This window comes from Erinaceus europaeus, chromosome 5 (assembly GCF_950295315.1).
Source record: "Erinaceus europaeus chromosome 5, mEriEur2.1, whole genome shotgun sequence".
NCBI classification, from domain to species: Eukaryota; Metazoa; Chordata; class Mammalia; order Eulipotyphla; family Erinaceidae; genus Erinaceus; species Erinaceus europaeus.
Window position 1 is genome coordinate 73,341,813 of NC_080166.1, and position 20,379 is coordinate 73,362,191.

The 20,379-nt window shown below is 37.1% G+C and overlaps 1 protein-coding gene across 1 annotated transcript in view; it reads left to right on the forward strand.

Moving 5' to 3' along the window:
* Positions 1 to 20,379, forward strand: part of DIAPH3 (diaphanous related formin 3) — a 551,468-nt gene that overhangs the window by 283,166 nt on the left and 247,923 nt on the right. The window contains exon 20 of the mRNA XM_060191426.1: positions 18,066 to 18,305. Within this exon, the coding sequence (XP_060047409.1) occupies positions 18,066 to 18,305 (240 nt within the window). The remainder of the gene's footprint in view (positions 1 to 18,065; positions 18,306 to 20,379) is intronic.

Here is a 20,379-nt window from a genome sequence, read left to right on the forward strand (position 1 = left end):
TATGATAATCTGTCTTCTCTGATTCACTCTATGTGTGCCCTGACCTTTGATCTAACGTGAAAGACCTTTTCCTCCTTTTCTGTCCTCTATTAAGTATGGATTATACTTTACTGCTGAGGGAAGAATAGACCTTGAAAACTATTTGGAATACCCATAGTCAATTATTCCATATTTTTCTTTTGATTTACTTTACATCTCAATTCCTGAGATGGAGAATGCTGCTGGTTTTGGTCCTATATTGATTTGTTCCATTGTAATTGTACTTGTCTGATTGTTTTCCCCTTTTCCTTCTTTGCTTATGTTCTCATTTTATATTGAACTGTATGTTTCATTAAGCATCCTTATCTTACATACCAGATTTGCCTCTTTTGAAAGGATGAATGTGTTTGTTTTCTTTCATCTAACATTGGGTTAAGTTTCCTGTCCTGCAACTCAGCTGTTATCTATTATTACTGCTACTTCTCTTTCCTTCCTTGTCAACAGTGCCAATTTTGTATCCAAGTTTTTATTCTTATTTAAGGGGTGGAATAGAGGACAAAATGATTTTTTCTCCTTTAGTGAAAAGTTAATGTACCACCAAAATCACCACTGCCACATCGTCTGGCTTTATTACTTGTCTAAATTATTATCTGTTGCGTTGTTGGGAAAGTCATGACTCATGTTTGCATAAATAAATGGGAAAAATATATCTTGAGTTTTCCTACAACCCAGTACTAGAAAATCTAATTCTCTGTGTATGTGCATAGTTATATGTGTTGTGTACCACTTTTTGGACACTGACTCATGTTCAAACTAGATATAAGTTTTAATATGATTACAGGTGCTTATCATTGGTGGCTTTAGGTTAAGGCAGATTAAACTTTTATATACTCTGTTGGTTTTTGTTACTATTCCCCGGTCTAACATTATGTATGGTTTTGTTTCTGTATTAAGTAAGCTATTTGGCATTGTAGAAATTTGATGCTATGGGCAAGTAGAGCCTACCCTGTTTTTATCAGCGTTTCTCCCCTTGGAACCTCTGCCCTTTAGTATGTCACCTCCACCGTTCTGATCAATTGAATACTAGTAGGTCCTGAAAGTATTTAAGGTGCTAGCAGTTTGTGTTAATAGGCTTCCTTGTTAATATCTTTATTTATGGCTTTCCTAAGTTCCAACCTGGACTTTTTTTTTTTTAATCTTTTTGTTTTTTTATTTTCTGGGACATGTGATATATATATAAAATGGAAGTATTGACAAGACCATAGGATAAGAAGGGTACGATTCCATGTAACTACCACCATTAGAACTTTGTATCCAGTCCGCTCCCTTGGAAGCTTTCCTATTCTTTGTCCCTCCGAAAGTATGAACCGAGGATCATTATGGGGTGCAAAGGTGAGAAGTCTGGCTTCTGTAATTTCTTCCCCAATGAACATGGGCATTGGCAGGTCGATCCATACTCCCAACCTCTCTCTCTCTTTGCCGAGGCAGGGATCTGGGGAGGCGAGAACCAGGACCCCTTGGTGTGGGGGTCGTCTTCCCAGGGAAGTCAGGTTGGCATCATGATGGCGTCTGGAACCTGGTGGCTGAAAAAGAGTTAAGATATAAGGCAGAACGAATTGTTGACTAATCATGAACCTAAGGCAGGAATATTGCAGATGAAGATTTGGGTCTCCATTTTCAAAAAAGCTAGCAGATCTATTTTAGGTATATTCCAAGGGGCCCTTGACCCAACTACTTTTTGTCTGAGCTTGACATCTAACATTCAGGTGACCTAAGTTATTGTCTCGGGAGATGGTTTCATAGTTGGAAAAAGGGCTAGAAAGATGAACCAGGGAAGAGGGTAGCTCCCAAATATGGGAAAAATAAATAAATATTGTTAACTGTAAAGCCCATAGATTTGATCTGAGGCCCATACCTGGACCTTTTTTTTTTTTAAAGTGTTCATTATTTTGTGTGTAATGAAGAGGAAGCTAGTTCGTTAGTTTTTATTATTTATTTATTTATTTATTTATTGCCTCCAGGGTTATTGCTGGGGTTCAGTGCCTGCACCACAAATCCACTGCTCCTGGAGATCATTTTTTCCCCTTTTGTTGCCCTTGTTGTTTTAGCATTGCTGTGGTCATTATTATTGTTGTTGTTGCTGCTGTCGTTGGATAGGACAGAGAGAAATGGAGAGGGAGGGGAAGACAGACGGGGAGAGATAGATAGACACCTGCAGATCTGCTTCACCGCCTGTGAAGCGACTCTCCTGCAGGTGGGGAGCCGGGGGCTCGAACCAGGATCCTTACACTGGTCCTTGCGTTTTGCGCCACGTGCGTTTAACCCTCTGTGCTGCCACCCGGCTCCCCAGTTAGTTTTTATAACGGTCCTTTTCTCAGTTGCTTTTGATTTTTTAACCTAATTGCTTATCTATGTTTTTCTCTTCAGTGTGTGTGTGTGTCTGTGTGTGTGTGTATCCATCCTTAATTTTTTGCTGAAGTTTTACATTTTCCAGTATTCTGTCTACATTTCTGACTCCTAACTGTAGTGTCTATTTTTCCAGTTAAAGACAGATTTAAAAAAATTATTAGTGATTTAATAATGTTCGACAAGATTGTGGGATAATAGGGGAATTCCATATAATTCGCACCACCAGAGGTTTTTTTTCCTTCTTTTTCCTCCCTTTCTTTCTTTCTTTCTTTCTTTCTTTTGCCTCTAGGGTTATTGCTGGGGCTCGGATTCTTTCCTGCACCACAAATACATTTCTCCTATTTTTTGTTCCCTTTTGTTGCCCTTGTTGTGGTTATTATTATTGCTGTTATTAATGTCGTTGTTGTTGTTGGATAGGACAGAGAGAAATGGAGAGAGGAGGGGAAGACAGAGAGGGGGAGAGAAAGATAGACACCTGTAGACCTGCTTGCTGCTTTTGAGGCAACCCACATGCAGGTGGGGAGCCGGGGGTGGGGACTCGAACTTGTAACCTTACACAGGTGCTTGTGCTTTATTCTATGTGAACTTAACCCATTGCACTACCTCCCCCGCACCCCCCAAGTTCCGTATTCTATCCCTCAATTGAAAGTTTCCCTGTTCTTCATCTCTCTTGGAGTATGGACCAAAGATCTTTATGTGGTTCAGAAGGTGGGAGGTCTGACTTTTGTAATTGCTTTTTCCTTGGACATGGACCTTGACAGATTAGTCCATACCCCTAGCCTGTGCGCTAACTGATTGCCCCACTGGAGCTCCGCTGTTTCTATTGCTAAAGACTGCTTTATGCCCCAACTTCAACTTAACAAAATGCAGATTTCAACCAAGTTTTCCCCTAACAGTAGGTCTTAACTTAGCACAATTCTTTATTATTTCTTTATGTTATCCTTAGATTTTTCTAACTAAAATTCAAACCAGAGACCATATCCTCTTGACATCTTTGGATAAAACCATAGACATACTTTAGAATAGTGAAGTTGCCTGAAAAGTGTATCACAATTTCATTTGAATACTCACAAAATGTACCTACCAAATCAATGACATGAGCTAAAACTTGAATGCAAACACTGAATGAATTTATGAAACACTATTGATTTATTTTTTAGAAGTAACTGAAGGAATTTTATTTGTCTTAGTGTAGAAACACAGAACAAAACCTGCAGCCAATCAATACTAAGAAACACGGCAAGGTGTCACTGTTCCTGGGTTTATTCATTTACCTAAATATATACAGAAACACTTTCAGTATTAACATCCTGACATCAGATAATGAACCAGAACATATAAAATGTCATAAGAAACAATGAAGTCAGGCAATGAATTTGTCATTGAAAAGTTCTCCCCCCCTTCTCTGTCTGGTAGGGTTGTGGGATTGAGGTGGAATTGGTCAACATTTGTAATTAAAGGTACTTATCAGGGGGCCAGGTGGTAGCACAGCTGGTTTAAGCTTCACATGTGTGAAGCTTAAAGACCAGTACAATGATCCCAGTTGGAGCCCTTGGCTCCCCACCTGCAGGGGGTTGCTTCACAAGTGGTGAAGCAGGTCTGCAGGTGTCTATCTTTCTCTACCCCTCTCTGTCTTCCCCTCCCCTCTCAATTTCTCTCTGTCCTATTCAACAACAACAGCAATGGCAACAATAACAACAACAAGGGTAACAAAATGGGAAAAAAAGGCCTCCAGGAGCAGTGGATTCATAGTGCAGGCATCGAGCCCCAGCAATAACCCTGGGGGTTAAAAAAAAGAAAAAAGTGCTTATCAAACACTGAAAAAAAGTCATTTATTCTTTTTAATTAACTAATTATTGTCTAGAACAAGAAAAATCTGGAAAGAAGGGGAGATAGTGAGAGAGACATGCAGCACTGCTTCACTGTTCATAAAATTTCTTCTGTGCAGGTGAGGTCCTTGGGCTTGAACCCAGGTCCTTACACATTGTGATATGTGTGCTCAAACATGTGTGCCACTGCCTGGCCCAAGTCCTCTTATTCTTTCTAGTTTTTCAGTACATCTACAGAATAGAGGGTTTTTCTTCTCTCTCTCTCTCTATTGATTTAATAATGATCGACAGGGCCGTAGGATAACATCCATTACTAACAACCATTTGTCAGATTTTTTTCCTTAGTAGATTGTGTGTGTGCTATATGAATTTCACATTCATAGATTGTAGATTAAAATTGCTATACATTTCAAAATCATCATTACAATAAATATTAATTGTTCAACTTTTTCTCTCTTTTTTTTAATGATTGACAAGATTGTAGGATAAGAAGGTTAGTGTTAGCTCCAGTTCCCACCACCGGAGTTCCATATCCCATCCCCTTCACTGCAAGGTTTCCTATTCTTTTTCCCTCTGGGAGAATGGACCAAAAATCTTTTTTTTTTTTAAAAAAAGAATTTATTTATTTATTCATGAGAAAGATAGGAAGAGAGAGAAAGAACCAGAACCAGACATTACTCTGGTACATGTGCTGCCAGGGATTGAACTCAGGACCTCATGCCTGAGAGTCCAATGCTTTATCCACTGCATTACCTCCTGGACCACATTGAACCAAAAATATTTATGGGGTGCAGAATGTTGGAGTTTTGGCTTATGTAATTGCTTCTCTGCTGGACATGGATGTTGTCAGGTCGATCTATACCCCCAGCCTTGTTTCTGTCTTTCCCTAGTGGGGCAGAGCTCTGGAGAGGTGGAGTTCCAGACTCATTGGTGAGGTCATCTGTCTAGAGAAGTCAGGTTAGTGTCATGATAACACCTGCAACTTGGTGGCTGAAAAACAATAAGATATAAAGCAGAACAAATTGCTTAATAACCAGGAACCTGAAGGTCACAATAGAGCATATAGAACTAAGGGTCTTCATGTAAAAGTTTCTTTTGACCCCCATCACAGTCAGACAGCCCCCCATCCCTGCCCCTGGCACCCATTAATCTGTTTTATTTAAACTACTTTCAAGGTTTTTGTGGGTGTTTGTTTGTTGGGATTATGTATGTGAGCAATGTCATATGTATTTGTCTTTCTGTGACTTACTTCACTGAGCAGAATGCCTTTAAGCTGAACCCATTTACCCATTTCTCTTTTTTCTGGCTGAGCAACATCCATTCATCTTTTGATAAATTTTTACATTGCTTCTGTGCCTTGCTTATTGTGTGATATATGAGAGTTTATCTATTTTTTGAGCTATTTATCTTTGGATAAATACTCAGAAGTGGTATTGCTAATTTATTCTGTTTTTTGTGTTTTTAATAACCCCCATAGTGAGTGTTTTATTGTGCCTTCTAATTGGTATTTCTAATAATAGTCTATAGACGTTCCCTTTTCTCTGCATCTTCACCAAACACTGTAGACACTAGAATACTATGCAGTTGGTAAAGATGATGAGATAATCTACTTTCCAATATCTTGATCAGAACTTGAAAGTATTACGTTGAATGAGATAAGCCAGAAAGAAAAAGGCCAATCGGAATGACCTCACTCATAGGTGGAAGTTAAAACAAAACAAAGAAAAAAGGGCAAGGGAAAACTTCAGGTGGACACCCGTTCTATGTGTGATATGAGATGGGATTTGTGTCTCCTGTGGTGTTGCACCACAGCAAAGGACTCTGGTCAATGAGGGATAGGGATAGGGATGGGGTAAAGGATACGAATGGAAGAAAGGAAGCAACTAAGGAAGGTAGGGAAAGAGAAAGAAAACACAAAGCCAAACTTGAACTGGGTGGATTCGTTGGGTGGCTGTGCCAAATTAAAATATTTTGACTAGGGAGAAGAGGCCCTTAGCGTCTTGATGTTAAGTACCATATTATAAACCATTCATTCCCCAATAAAATGAAAAAAAATTATAATAGGCATGATGTGGTGTACTTAGTGGTTTTCATTTGCCTTCATTTTATAACTATTCTTTCTTAGCATCTTTTCTTGAATATGTTGTTCACCTCTGTGTGTTCTTTAAAATGATGTCTACTCAGATTCTTTGCCAATTTTATATTGAATTAGTTTAGTCTTTATTATTATTATTATTATGTGGCTGTTATGCTGTTTGAGTTCTTTATATATTTTCAATGCAGATTCCTTATTACATAGCACTTGCAAACATACCTTCCCACCCAGTAATTTGCTTTTTCATCATGTCTTATTTTTCTTGCCATAGTATTTAGTGTAAAGTACCCCCACTTGTGTGTTGATGACTTTTAACCTTTGTTTTTGATGTCAAATGTAAAACACACGCATGCTCACTGACAAGCTTGATCTCAAGGAGATTTCTATCTCTGTTTTGTTTTTGGAGTTTTATGATCCATTGCTTTACATTAAGTTTAAAAGTTAACTCCTGACATACCACTTTATTGATGAGGCAACTTAGCTGTGAGGATAGTTTAATTACCATAAAGTATATACTCTATATTTTTTTTCTTTCTTATTCTTTTTTTTTAATTGTTGTCAGTTATCTATTACAAATATTGTTCTCTAGTTTTTTTCTATTCTTTTTTGCCTCCATGCTGCCAACACTAAGACTCTTGTCCATTTTTTGTTGTTGTTCCTGCTGTTGTTGTTGGACAAGACAGAGAGAAATTGAAAGAGGAGGGCAAGATAGAGATGGGGGAGAGAAAGACATCTGCAGACCTGCTGTACTTCTTGTGACATGACACATGTGCAGGTAGGGAGGTGGGGGCTTGAACCAGTATCCTTATGTTGATCCCTGGGCTTTATACTATGTGAGCTTAACCTGGTGTGCCACCACTCGGCTCCCCCAAACTCCATTTCTAAGAGTGACTCTTGTGTTTCTGATTGCTATAGATTATTGAAGCTGCTTTTAGCAGTGACTTCTATCTGCTTCATAACTGGAGCAATTATTATTTTTAATAATTAAGGCCTAACTTTGCATTAATAAGTTACAAATTACTTAAAGTACTGTAAGTAAATTCCTTAAACCTGAATATCTAAATAGTTAAGACTTCATGTTTAAGTTGGTGGAAATTTTGCTGGCTTCAACTTTTACTGAGATTTTATCTTATTTTTAAGATTTATTTACTGAGAGAGAGGAAGGGAGGTCAGAGCACTGGTCTGCATAGGCGGTACCTGTTGTTGAACATAAAGTCCCATGCATGCAAGTCCTGTGCCCTTACTCTGAGATGCTCCCCTGGCTGTTTCCTTAGGGGAAAAAAAATCTAGATAAAGAATTAAAAGTGAGGCACTTAAGTCTGTTGTAACAATTGTAGTGATCTTTTTGTTCACTTTGTTGTGAAAACATGATACTTTCTAGTCAGACTTCTATTGATGTTGACATTTTGTGACACAATCTTTGTAATTTGTTTCATTTTCAAAAATATCATCTTCACCTTCTGATTACTAGCAGTATATCTTTTCATTCATAATAAAGCCAAAAGCCTTTTCTAGTTTTAAGGAATAGTGTCTTATGATTCATCAATTTGCAAACAACATTGTTTTAGGGTTGCCTTTTAGAACTGAGTATTACCTAGTGCCTGGAGAACATTTCCTGTTTTGTTGTTTTTTTTTTTAAGAATTTATTTATTTATTTATTCATGAGAAAGATAGGAGGAGAGAAAGAACTAGACATCACTCTGGTACATGTGCTTCGGGGGTTCAAACTCAGAACCTCATGTTTGAGAATTCAATGCTTTATCCACTGCGCCACCTCCCACACCACCATTTCCTGTTTGTTGTCAATAGCATTATATAGGTGTACATCTTAAGGCTGCTTTAGTAGCATAATTTTTTTTATATTTATTTTATTTATTTATTCCCTTTTGTTGCCCTTGTTGTTTTATTGTTGTAGTTATTATTGTTGTTGTCATTGTTGGATAGGACAGAGAGAAATGGAGAGAGGAGGGGAAGACAGAGAGGAGGAGAGAAAGATAGACACCTGCAGACCTGCTTCACCGCCTGTGAAGCGACTCCTCTGCAGGTGGGGAGCCGGGGTTCGAAGTAGCATAATTTAAAAGTAGTGACTAAATCTATGGAACTAAGTTGCTATATCATTTAATAGCATTTTGGGCTAAATATTTAAATGTAGATACAGGCTGCTTTTTTATGTCTTATTCTTAAAGCCATCTGGTGGAGTCTCTAAAATACATTTTTAATAATGTCCAGTGGATACTATAGTAAATTTTTTGGTATTCAGATGAAAATTTGATGAACATACATTGTGCACATATTTTCAGTCTCAGAGCATCTCCTTCTACAGCATTTATTGATTATGAAAATGAAATATATAGCTTTCCATTGGAAGAAATTGCTGGTCACACTGTAGCCAAATGGGTGTTAGAACATGTTGGATTATAGAATTATGTTTGGGCTGGGTGGTGGTACACCTGGTTGAGCATACATGTCACAGTGCTAAAGGACACAGGTTTGAGCTCCTGGTACCCACCTGAAGGGGGGAAAGCTTTGCGAGTGGTGAAGCAGTGTTGCAGGTGTCTCTCTGTCTCTCTCCCTATCTCCCTTTGCCTTCTCCATTTCTGGCTGTTTCTATACAACAAATAAATACAGATAATAGATTTTCTTAATATTTCTTTAAAATTATTTTATCAGCATTTGCTAGAATATTCTGAAAGAGATACATTAAAGCCACATTAAGAATGGGAGTAGGGTGTCGGGTGGTAACACAGCAGGTTAAATGCACTTGGTGCAAAGCGCAAAGACCAGTAAGAATCCGGGTTCGAGCCTCCGGCTCCCCACCTGCAGGGGAGTCGCTTCACAGGCTGTGAAGCAGGTCTGCAAGTATCTATCTTTCTCTCCCCCTCTGTCTTCCCCTCCTCTCTCAATTTCTCTCCGGCTCCCCACCTGCAGGGGAGTCGCTTCACAAGTGGTGAAGCAGATCTGCAAGTATCTCAGTTTCTCTCTGTCCTAGCCAACAATGATGAGATTGTGTGCTATATGTTTTTAAATTATTTTTCTTATTTACTTGTATAGTTGTAGAGCATTCTTTTATGAATCTTAGGCTTCATCAGTGCTTGCTTACTTCTCATCTGAAGAAGAAACACTCCTTCCTTCTTTCCTTCTTCTTTCCTGTCTGCCACCAATGTTATTGCTGTACAAATCCACCATACTTTCCTGACAGCCCCATGTGGTATAAAATCAACTAATTCTATAATAACTTTAGAGACCCTTGGGCATGACATCAAGAATGAGACAGAAAAAATGAGACAGAAAAAAAAAAATCAGCCTTTGTTGGCATTTTCCCCCCTTGCTTTCAAGTGCTATAAAATCTATTAATTGTATAACTTTTTTTTCTGTTTTGTTTAGTTTTGTGAGAGGGTATAAGAGAACAAGAAAGAATGAATGGAAAAGAGAGACAGACTGAAGGACCACTTGCAGCATTGCTCCTACACCCATGTAACTTCTCTTCTGTATGTGGTAGTCAGAGCTTAGAACTGCTTAGAACCCAGACCCTTTATCCTGATACCATGTGAGTACTAACAGGAAAACCACAACCCAACCCCTAAGGCAGCATTTCCTAAAGGCAAGATCATTTGATTACCAACTATTTCAGCTTTCATATAACTAAAAATGTCTTTATTTCATCCTATTCAGGGGAGGGAAAAAAAGGTTTTATTATAGAAATAGATGCAAAGTAAAAAAGGACAGAATTTCACTTTGTTTGTGATTCATGGATATTTCTTTCCTTCTTACTTTGACTTTGTAAGAAGGGACAAAAAAGTGGGAAGGGACATTAGAGATACTATAGCACTGTGCCATCATCCCTGTTGCTCCCCTAATATGATGTTCCTTTATAGTGCCAGGACACAGAACCACACTTTCTTTCACACGTGGCAAAGCAAGTGCTCCACTGAGTAAGCACTTGGTCGCTCTTAACTGTCATCAAAGAAAACCTCCTTAGCCTAATAAAGGACTTCTGTGGAAAGCTTGAGTCTATCTTCATGCTTAGGGGATAGATAAGATCTGTCCACTATCAATTGCCTTACTTTTAGGTAATAGAATCTTTCTCCTTTTTTTCTGGTAATATTGTTAGCAGCATTAATAAATTTTCAAATGCTATCCTAGCAGGCCTATATCACTTAGTCTACACTTTTATGCATTTTAATACTTGTTATAAAATATTTCATTTAAAAAGTAAAAATAAATCTATCCTCATACTTAGTGGCACATAACAAAATATTTTGTCCTTTGAAATTTGAAGATATATGGGTGTACTTAAATTTACCTTTTTTTCAGCATTAAAATGCATAGTTTAACATGTGTAATAACAAATTGAAAATCAAAGATAATATCCATTGAAATAGTAAAGCCATCTTGTTTTAAGTGACCTGATGATATGTATTTATAGTGAATCTACAATAAAATTAACTGAACATAACCACTGCATTTAACAAAACCACAGAGTAGTATTCCAAAATCAGTTTTATATTTCTCTACAAACAATATACTACAAGTGATAGCACTTCCTCAATGAAATGTTATTCTCTTTGCAAAAGCATCAAAAGATGTAAAACACTTAGGGCCAAGTTTCACAGAACATCTGCAAATGTTCTACACTGTAAAGCACAAGATATTATTGAGGGGGTTTCAATGTTGTAAATAATTGAAAAAATTTCTTTGTGCATTGACTGGAAGATCTATCAATATTAAGTTTTCACTCTTTCCTCAAATGGTATTCCCAATACACATATGATTGAAATTCAAAATTGTAATCCCAATGGTTTTATCATAGTAATTGATGAGAAGTTCTAAACACACACACACACACACACACACACACACACACACACACACACACACACTAGAAACATGCAGAATGATTAGACATAATTCATTTTGAAATATAATATATATGGAGGAGTTAGTCTACAGATGTGATATCAAGAAAGTAAGGCATTTACTTAATGACCTATGTATAGGTCATTAAGTAAATGCCTTACTTTCTTGATTTTTTTCTTGAAAGAACAGAATCAAAAGATCCAGCTGGGCAGGATTCCATCTCTAAGGCTGGACCTCTGGTGTAGGCTTCGTGGAAGTTAAGGACCCCCTCCCTTGGATTAAGGTACAAGACTGCCCTGGGTGTGAGTGGTCTGCCACCATTGCAGGGTATTAGCCTTCAGTCATGATATGTGGCAGTATGTGGTTCTGTTCTGGGATGACAGTACAACCTGGCCCAAAATGTTGACTGGTTGGGGACTGCCAGTAACCTTCCAGCAGATCTGGGGGCCCCTTCCTTGGGTTGGGCAGGGGTTCCCACCACTAGGAAGCTTGGGTGGAGAAATATCAGTGCTAGAGGTTGTAGGCAAGGAGCTCTAGGCAGAGAGCTTCTCTGTGTTTGAACACCAGGGCAGGTCTGCTAAAGGAGTTGGCATTCCAGGAATGGAGAGAAGCTGATCCATAAGACTTAAGAGTTCTTGGTTGCACTTAAGATAACTATTGTAACTTTGGCTATTTTAGTTTTGGTTAGGGTCCTCAGGACTGCTTTCGTCCTATGACCTTGCTGTAAGGGGGAGGGATCCCTACCTTTAGGTGTCTTTTTCTACTCTCCTGTGCTGCTTGTGTTTTTCCTCCTCTACCTTTGCACTTTCTGAGTTTCAAGGAATTGCTTCTATAATTGTGGGCACCCATAGCTTTTGTAATTGCTGCTGCCATTGTCTCTGTCTCCCAGAGAGTTGTCATGGAGCTGTTAGATGGACACCATCTTGAATCTCTTCCTCACATGAGCTATCTTACCCACCCAGCTGTATAATTTTTAAGTTCCTATTCAACTCAGCACATTCCTTTGCTCCAAACGTTAAGAGAGGAAAACATTCATCAGTGGGAAAGTAGACAAAATTTTGGTATATTCTTACAGTGAAATATTGCTCATAATAAAAACGGAACAAAATCTTGAATTGCACTACATGTTTATGAATCTCAAAGTCATTTTTCTGAGTGATAGAAACCAGACACACAAAAAAATGTTTACTGAAATTTTCATTAATATAAATCTTAAAAACAAGCAAAACTAAGTTACAGTGCTAGAAATCAAAACATTTGTGTCCTTTGGTGGTGTGGAGATTGTCTGGAAACAGACATGAATGAATTTAAGATACCAGTATGTTTCTGGGGTTTATGCCAGTTTTTTAATTCAAAAGATATAAAATTTATGTCTTAAGACTGTGTGCTTAGACTGCCAAATTAAATAGAAAGTCTCTAACTTTACTACTTGCAGATCCAGTATCTAATGAATTCATATGGGTCTCTCGTAAAATCCTCAGTCATCTGAATTGATAAGAATTTGTGATAAAAAAAAAAATGAAGCAATAGTGTGTGTTTAAAACTCTGTCCTAGTTTCTAAATTCTATTAGTAGTTCATATTCTTCTTTTAGACATCACTTTCCTCCTTTAAGTTTATTTATTTATTTATTTATTTATCTTTCCCCCACCCACACACATATACATACATTTTTCTTTCTTATTACGCTTTTCCTATAGAGAAGGGAAGGACCAGCTAATAAGGAAATAAGAATGGGGAGTACATATTAATGGAACAGCAAAAGTAGAGGTAGCCTATATATCAAGGAGAAAAGAAAGAAATATCAAGTAGTATCAGACAGAACACACAGAAGGGTCATCTCCAGTGTTTTGTATAATAACTTCTGTAAGGAAATTAAAGTCCATTCTTTTTTTAAAAAAAAATTATTTCCTTTTGTTGCCCTTATTGTTCTATTGTATTGCTGTAGCCATTGTTGAATAGGACAGAGAGAAATGGAGAGAGGAGAGAAAGACAGAGAGGGGCAGAGAAAAAGATAGATACCTACAGACCTGCTTCACCACTTGTGAAATGACTCCCCTGCAGGTGGGAAGCCAGGGGCTTGAATCTGAATCCTTATGCCAGTCCCACATGCACTTAACCCACTGTGCTACCGCCTGAATCCCTAAAGTTCATTCTCACAGAAAAGTATAATGGAAACAATTTGAGCATCAGATGATTATTTATTTGTTTGTTTGTTTTAAATATTCCCTTTTGTAGCCCTTGTTTTATTGTTGTAGTTATTATTGTTGTTATCGTTGGTGGATAAGACAGAGAGAAATGGAGAGAGGAGGGGAAGACAGAGAGGGGGAGAGAAAGATAGACACCTGAAGACCTGCTTCACTGCCTGTGAAGTGACTCCCCTACAAGTAGGGAGCCGGGGGCTCAAACTGTGATCCTTACAGTGGGGTTTTTAAAAAATTTTTATTTATAAAATGGAAACTGACAAGAGCATAGGAGAAGAGGGGCCCAATTTTAAATGTGGGATTAATTCCTGTGACGAAACCTTGTGTGGTTTGTACAGTTGATTGGCAACAAGTTAATTCTAGACCCATATCCTACTCATGCCACCTTGAAGGAGTTAATTTCACCTTTCTGAAATGCTGTTCCATTATTTATTTAATTATTTATCTATACAATATATAAAATAAAGGTTCACAGTTGTTAAGTATATCGATTAATGTTGAAATAACTAGCATTTCCATCAGTTGGTTACTTTTGGTGCTCAGAATTTGAATATATGGTTAAAAATTTTTTATACTGATTCTAGGCCGAATAGTCAAGATAACGGAGAATGTACTAAAATTTCATCTTACTTGTACATGAAATTGTATAAAGAGAACCAAATATGATATTAGAAATGTTATTTTAAACTATTTCAAATTGTTCATTTTATTTTCACCATCAAATAATGGCTGAAATTATATGTGAAAAACATGCCCATAATTATAGGAGAATTTGCTTCTTTGTTGAAACTTTAAGACAGATGGAAAGAATTAAATGACCTGTGCTCTAAGGGTAGCACAGTGACGTCTGAGCCTCTCATAGCACTGAGTGGGCACCCAGTCCATACTTGTTAGTTCATTGATTTTTCTAAAGGTTGTTTGTTTTAACTTTGCTTCAATCACATGGAACCAACAAACAAAAATTTTAAATAAGAATTAGCTTTAGTATTCTGGGTGTAGTATTTATCCTTCACTAATAACTTTTTAAAAATATTTCTTCATTTTTGTATGTCTGTCTATCAAAGGAACTCACATTGGAAAGGGTAAAGTTAAAATTATCATTCAAAAGTGATCTGCTGTTATATCTAGAAGACCGCAAAAGCTGCCAAAAAGCTATGGGGAATCATCAATAAAATCCAAAATAGTATACTTACTAAAAAAGTTTTTCTTTAAAGATCTGTTTTTAGGTTACCTTTCCTGACTTTGCTTTGCCAGGGTTTTACATGAACTTGTAGCACTTTGTTCTGCATAGCATCATAGATTTACTCTATCTTTGCTAGGTATCTGTCCCTTGTGCCAGTGAGGCTCATTATTCATACAAATGTAGGCTATATTTTTTCTAGGAGAATTAATTGCTTTATACTGGCTACATATGGTTAACTTGTCAGCAGCAAAGCGTTACCATATTGTGGGGCAGTATAATAGAGGCATTAAGCAATCTTCTCTTTGTGTACCAAATAGTACATTAGTAGGTGTTAAAATTAATACAGATTATGGTATTAATGTTTTGGATAACATGCTTAAGAATTTCTTCTCATGTTTATTGCAGTGCACTGTATGGCTGACTTCATTATCAAAAATAGGGTCCCAGGCTAAAAAATGCTGAAGACTCATTACCTATATACTCCAGAGGCTACATTAAGTGTAACTGATCATTGTGTTTAATTAAACAATATGATATGAATGTTTGCCATTTGCAATGATTAAGAATAAAAAAAAAAACTAGAATCAAGGTCCATTTAGGAGTATACAGCATGATGTGAAATTAAAACACATGAAATTCCTATATGATCACTATTTTGATTTTTGCACTAGACATAATGTTCTACAGAAAGATTCATGCCTTTGAAGATTTGATATTCTAACAGGTTCCTACTATTTTTCCTAAATCTTTGTATTACTTATATTTACTCTACAAACTATTATTAGTAATACCTTTTTGTGGAGGATTTATTTTTCTGAAAGAAGCACACACAAAAAGAGAAATGAGCAGTGCTAACTCTGTCTCATGGAGGTGCTAGGGGTCTAACCTATGGCTGTGGGCCTTCAGGTATTCAAATCTTGTGCTCTATCTAGTCTGACCTGTGTGCCCTCTCACCCCCACCCCTTACCTTTTCTGAACTTGTAGTGTATGTGTTTAACTATTTTTTAAATATTTATTTATTTATTCCCTTTTGTTGCCCTTGTTGTTTTATTGTTATAGTCATTATTATTATTAATGTCATTGTTGTTGTTGGATAGGACAGAGAGAAATGGAGAGAGAAGGGAAAAGACAGAGGGGGAGAGAAAGATAGACACCTTCCAACCTGCTTCACTGCTTATGAAGTGACTCCCCTGCAGGTGGGAAGCCGGGGGCTCGAACCGTGATCCTTACGCCAATCCTTGCGCTTTGCACCACATGCCCTTTACCCACTGTGCTACCACCCAACTCCCGTGTTTAACTCTGTAAGGAGGAAAACAAAACTATTTTCTGTAGATGAGCATGTGAAGATACTGCTTAATGTAAATAAATGAAAAGATATTTTGGGGATAACCGTTTTCTTTGTTATTGTTATTGATATTTTGGGGATAACCGTTTTCGTTGTTATTAACTACATTAGAGCTATTAGAACCTTACTTTATACACATTTAACATGTCAAGGGCTTACAGAAACTATATTACATATAAATTACATATATATATATATATATATATATAGATAGATAGATAGATTTTTGTTTTACTTTAGAGTTTTATTGAGTAATGTTTTATTGTATAGTCATTTTTGTTAACCACTTCCATCACCAAAAGTCTGTGTCCCCATCCCCACCACTACAGATAACCAACCACTTTAGTTCTCCCACAGTCTTAGATATAGGTTGACTTTTTTTTTTTCATATTTGAGTGTTAAGTTCTTTATATTCCACATATGAGTAGTATGCAATTTTCTCACTAACTGGGATATATATATATATATATATTGAAGTCAGGAATTGTGTTGCCTCCATTTTTTCTTCTTCTTTTTTTTTTTCCGAGAGAGCTTTTTATTATCCGTGCTTTCTTATAATTCCACACTGATTTTTGGGTAAGTTGTTCAATTTATGTATAGACTTTTATATGGAGTATTTCTTTGAAATATTGATCATTACATTATGAGCAAAAAACTTTTGTTTTTTGAATAATGACTTATATTTGCTGTCTTAGAAGTGGTAAATGGTCTTACATTTTTGTTTGTTTTATTTTTAACCAGAGCACTGTTCAGCTCTGGCTTAAGGTTGTACAGGGGGGCTGAACCTGGGACTTCAGAGCCTCAGGCATGAGAGTCTCTTTGCATAGCCACTATAGTATCTACTTCTTCCTTGCATTTGGTTGTTCTTATTCATTTAAGTCTGTGAACAATACAAATGCTGCTGATCTATCCATGTACTATTCTCTCACAGCTTTTATGTAGCATTGACACAAAATTTTTTTTCAAATACTTTTTATTATCAAGATATGATTTGACAATAGTTTACAGAATTAAAAAAATTGAAGTATATAGTTTCACATTTGTGTATGCGTGTGGTGTGCAGAACTTACCACATCCAGCACCAAAGTCCTTTGGCCCCTTCCTCTACTAACCATCATCGTATCTCAAAAAAATCTACACCAGTTTTGTTACTTAGTTCTTTGTTATTTTCTCTAATTCCACAACATGAGTAAGACCATAGTCAAACAGCTTTTGATGTTTACAATGGTACAACAGTTTTTTGTAGTTCAGAAATTCTGTTGTTCAAAGAGTGTGTGTTTAGTTTTAAATCCCTGATATATCTGGTCAGGAAAATTATTTGGGCACATATATCCAATCTGTAGGTGAGCAGCTCACCCCATGTATATTGATGTAACATGGGGTGTGAGTTTAAAGCAGGAGTTGTCTAAGCTTCCAGTACTTTTGCTATTTTTAATAGCTTCAGTCTCCCACATTCTCGAGAGTTATACCCTCCAGTCTCCCACATTCCCATAAAGGACAATCTGAATCCCAAACAGGGTTAGCTTGGCAAGTGTTAGACCCGTGTGTGACTTAGAACAACTTCTCTTTCTCGCTTTGCCCTTGCTTTGCCCACGTTTCCTGCCTTTGACTCTGCTAATTTAGGATGTTGTCCAGAGTCATTCTGCTTTCCTAGGTTTCTGAAGAAAGTCAATTTAGTTCCAATTGGGACCTGTTTACTTTCCCTCTATCTAACACATACTGGTAGTCAGCAGGACTCCTGAGGACAGCAATTGCTCTCTGAGAAAACAAACCTTCTTTAGACTTTTCTGAATGTTTTAAACATAACCCAGCATATTTCACTATTGAACAAAAAATATGTGAATACTTTGTAATTTGTTGTCTGTATGTTCTATTACTTTAAAAAAATAGATTCCATTAAATTCTGCCTTGCTAATTAAGATGTTCACCATTTTAATAAGTGTTTCTTTTCACTCAGCTTCTGAATTGTTAAGTTTTTCTTTGCAGGATGACTGAATTCTTTACAAAAATACATGGATTTTTCTCTCCTCCTGCTATCAGCTTTTGGGGACATATTGCTTCGTGGTTACTGTCATACCAATAAATCATCCAAGATTACTTGCACTCATACAGTACTAAAGTATACCATGTATTTTAAAGGAAATCTGCTCTTTTCTTTCTGATCAGATGAGCAATGTGAAGAGACTACGGCCACGGCTCAGTGCTATTCTCTTTAAACTTCAGTTTGAAGAGCAGGTGAACAACATCAAACCTGACATCATGGCTGTCAGTTCTGCCTGCGAAGAAATAAAGAAGAGCAAAAGCTTTAGCAAGTTGCTGGAACTTGTATTGTTAATGGGAAACTACATGAATGCTGGCTCCCGGAATGCTCAAACCTTCGGATTTAACCTTAGCTCTCTCTGTAAAGTGAGTTTGTTTTTTTTAAAACACATATTTGCCTAAGCACTTATTCTTAAATGTCAACCCCTGTTACATTATTTAAATATTTCTTGATGTCTTCATTACCCGAAACTTAAGTGGAACGATGAAGCTAAACCTACAGTGAAATAGTGATTTACTCAACCTCTGAACTAAGATCAAATATTAGTTTTTTCTGTTCTGTAGGTACAGCCAGCTGAAAGATTTTGCCTAGTAGCAAAACTGCATTGTAAACCTATGTTTCCTCAAACTAATGAAATGGAAGATCAAAATCTTATTTGAATCTAATATTCAGTTGAGAGGCTTGCGTTTGAATATATTTGTTTAGCATTGCTCCTAAGATTTCGTCTTTTTAAAAAATTTTATTTATTTATTCCCTTTTGTTGCCCTTGTTGTTTTATTGTTGTAGTTATTATTGTTGTTGTCGTTGTTGGATAGGACAGAGAGAAATGGAGAGAGGAGGGGAAGACAGAGAAGGGGAGAGAAAGATAGACACCTGCAGACCTGCTTCACCGCCTGTGAAGCGACTCCCCTGCAGGTGGGGAGCCGGGGTTCAAACCGGGATCCTTATGCTGGTCCTTGTGCTTTGCGCCACCTGCGCTTAACCCGCTGCGCTACAGCCCGACTCCCAGATTTCATCTTTTGACTTCTTAAATATGTCTTTGAATTTTTTGCAAACTAACCAAAGAAAGGAAAACACGACACTGCTTTATATCAAGGAAAAATAATTTGCTCAGAATGAACACACTAAGATATTAATTTTGAATTATTTATATGGAAGTATAATTTTAGAAAATATAGAAATTGAGTCAGAGATTTTTCTCCCGTTATTGATTCTTCTGCATGTTAAATTCCCTTATAGCATATATATACACACACACATATATATTTTAACTACAGCCTATGTATCAAGAAATTTGAAACATTCAATCCATTTTCCCCTCTCATATTGATTAAATAGTGATTTGCAAGACTTTAAGTTAGTAGGAGTGTATATTAACACCATTCCTACCACAAAAGTTCTGTGTCCCTACTCCCAACAGTGAAGCTGAAAATCTATTCTCACGCTCCACCCAGAGATTTTTACTTTGATGCAGTACTCCAAGCTCAGTTCGATTCTGCATCGAGTTTCCCTTTTTGTTCTTCTTTCTCAACTTTTTTTAGAATGTGATGTTAAATTTCTTTACAGCAAATATATTCATTTTTAGTATTTATTTATTTATTCATTCCTTTTTGTTGCCCTTGTTGTAGTTATTGTTGTTATTGATGTCGTCATCATTGTTGGATAGGACAGAGAGACATGGAGAGAGGATGGAAAGACAGAGAGGGGGAGAGAAAGATAGACACTTGCAGACCTGCTTCACTGCTTGTGAAGCCACTCCCCTGCAGGTGGGGAGCTGGGGGCTGGAACCAGGATCCTTACACCAGTCCTTGCACTTTGTGCCACATGCGCTTAACCCATTGCACTACCACCTGACTCCCTATTCATTTTTGTATATTTATTTATATTTATTTTTCCCTTTTGTTGCCCTTATTGTTTTTTTATTGTTGTTGTTGATGTCATCGTCGTAGTTAGATAGCTCAGAGAGAAATGGAGAGAGGAGAAAACGGGAGAGAAAGACACCTGCAGACCTGCTTCACTGCCTATGAAGTGACTCCCCTGCAGGTGCGGAGCGGGGGGTTCGAACCGGGATCCTTCCTCAGGTCCTTGTGCATTGTGCCATGTGCACCATTTTTTTTTTTAACATAATAGTGTTCTTGTCTAAGAAGTGGGCCATAGTATGAGGGCTTTATTGATCAGGTTACAATAAATTCTTATCAGTTACACATCAAAAGAAAGTCTCTTGTTTTTGGCCTGGTAATACCCACACTCCCTGATTAAGGAATTTGATTAATGCTATTGCCAGTAATGTAGGAGAGATGAGAAGCAAATTTAGCTATAGCTATGGCTATACTGAAATATTAAATCTCTTGGTGCTTTAATGAAGTCCTAAGAGTTCTAGTGGTGGTGCTATGTCTTGTTAGCTTTTCTCTGCCATCTTCTTCTTTCGTATTTTCCTTT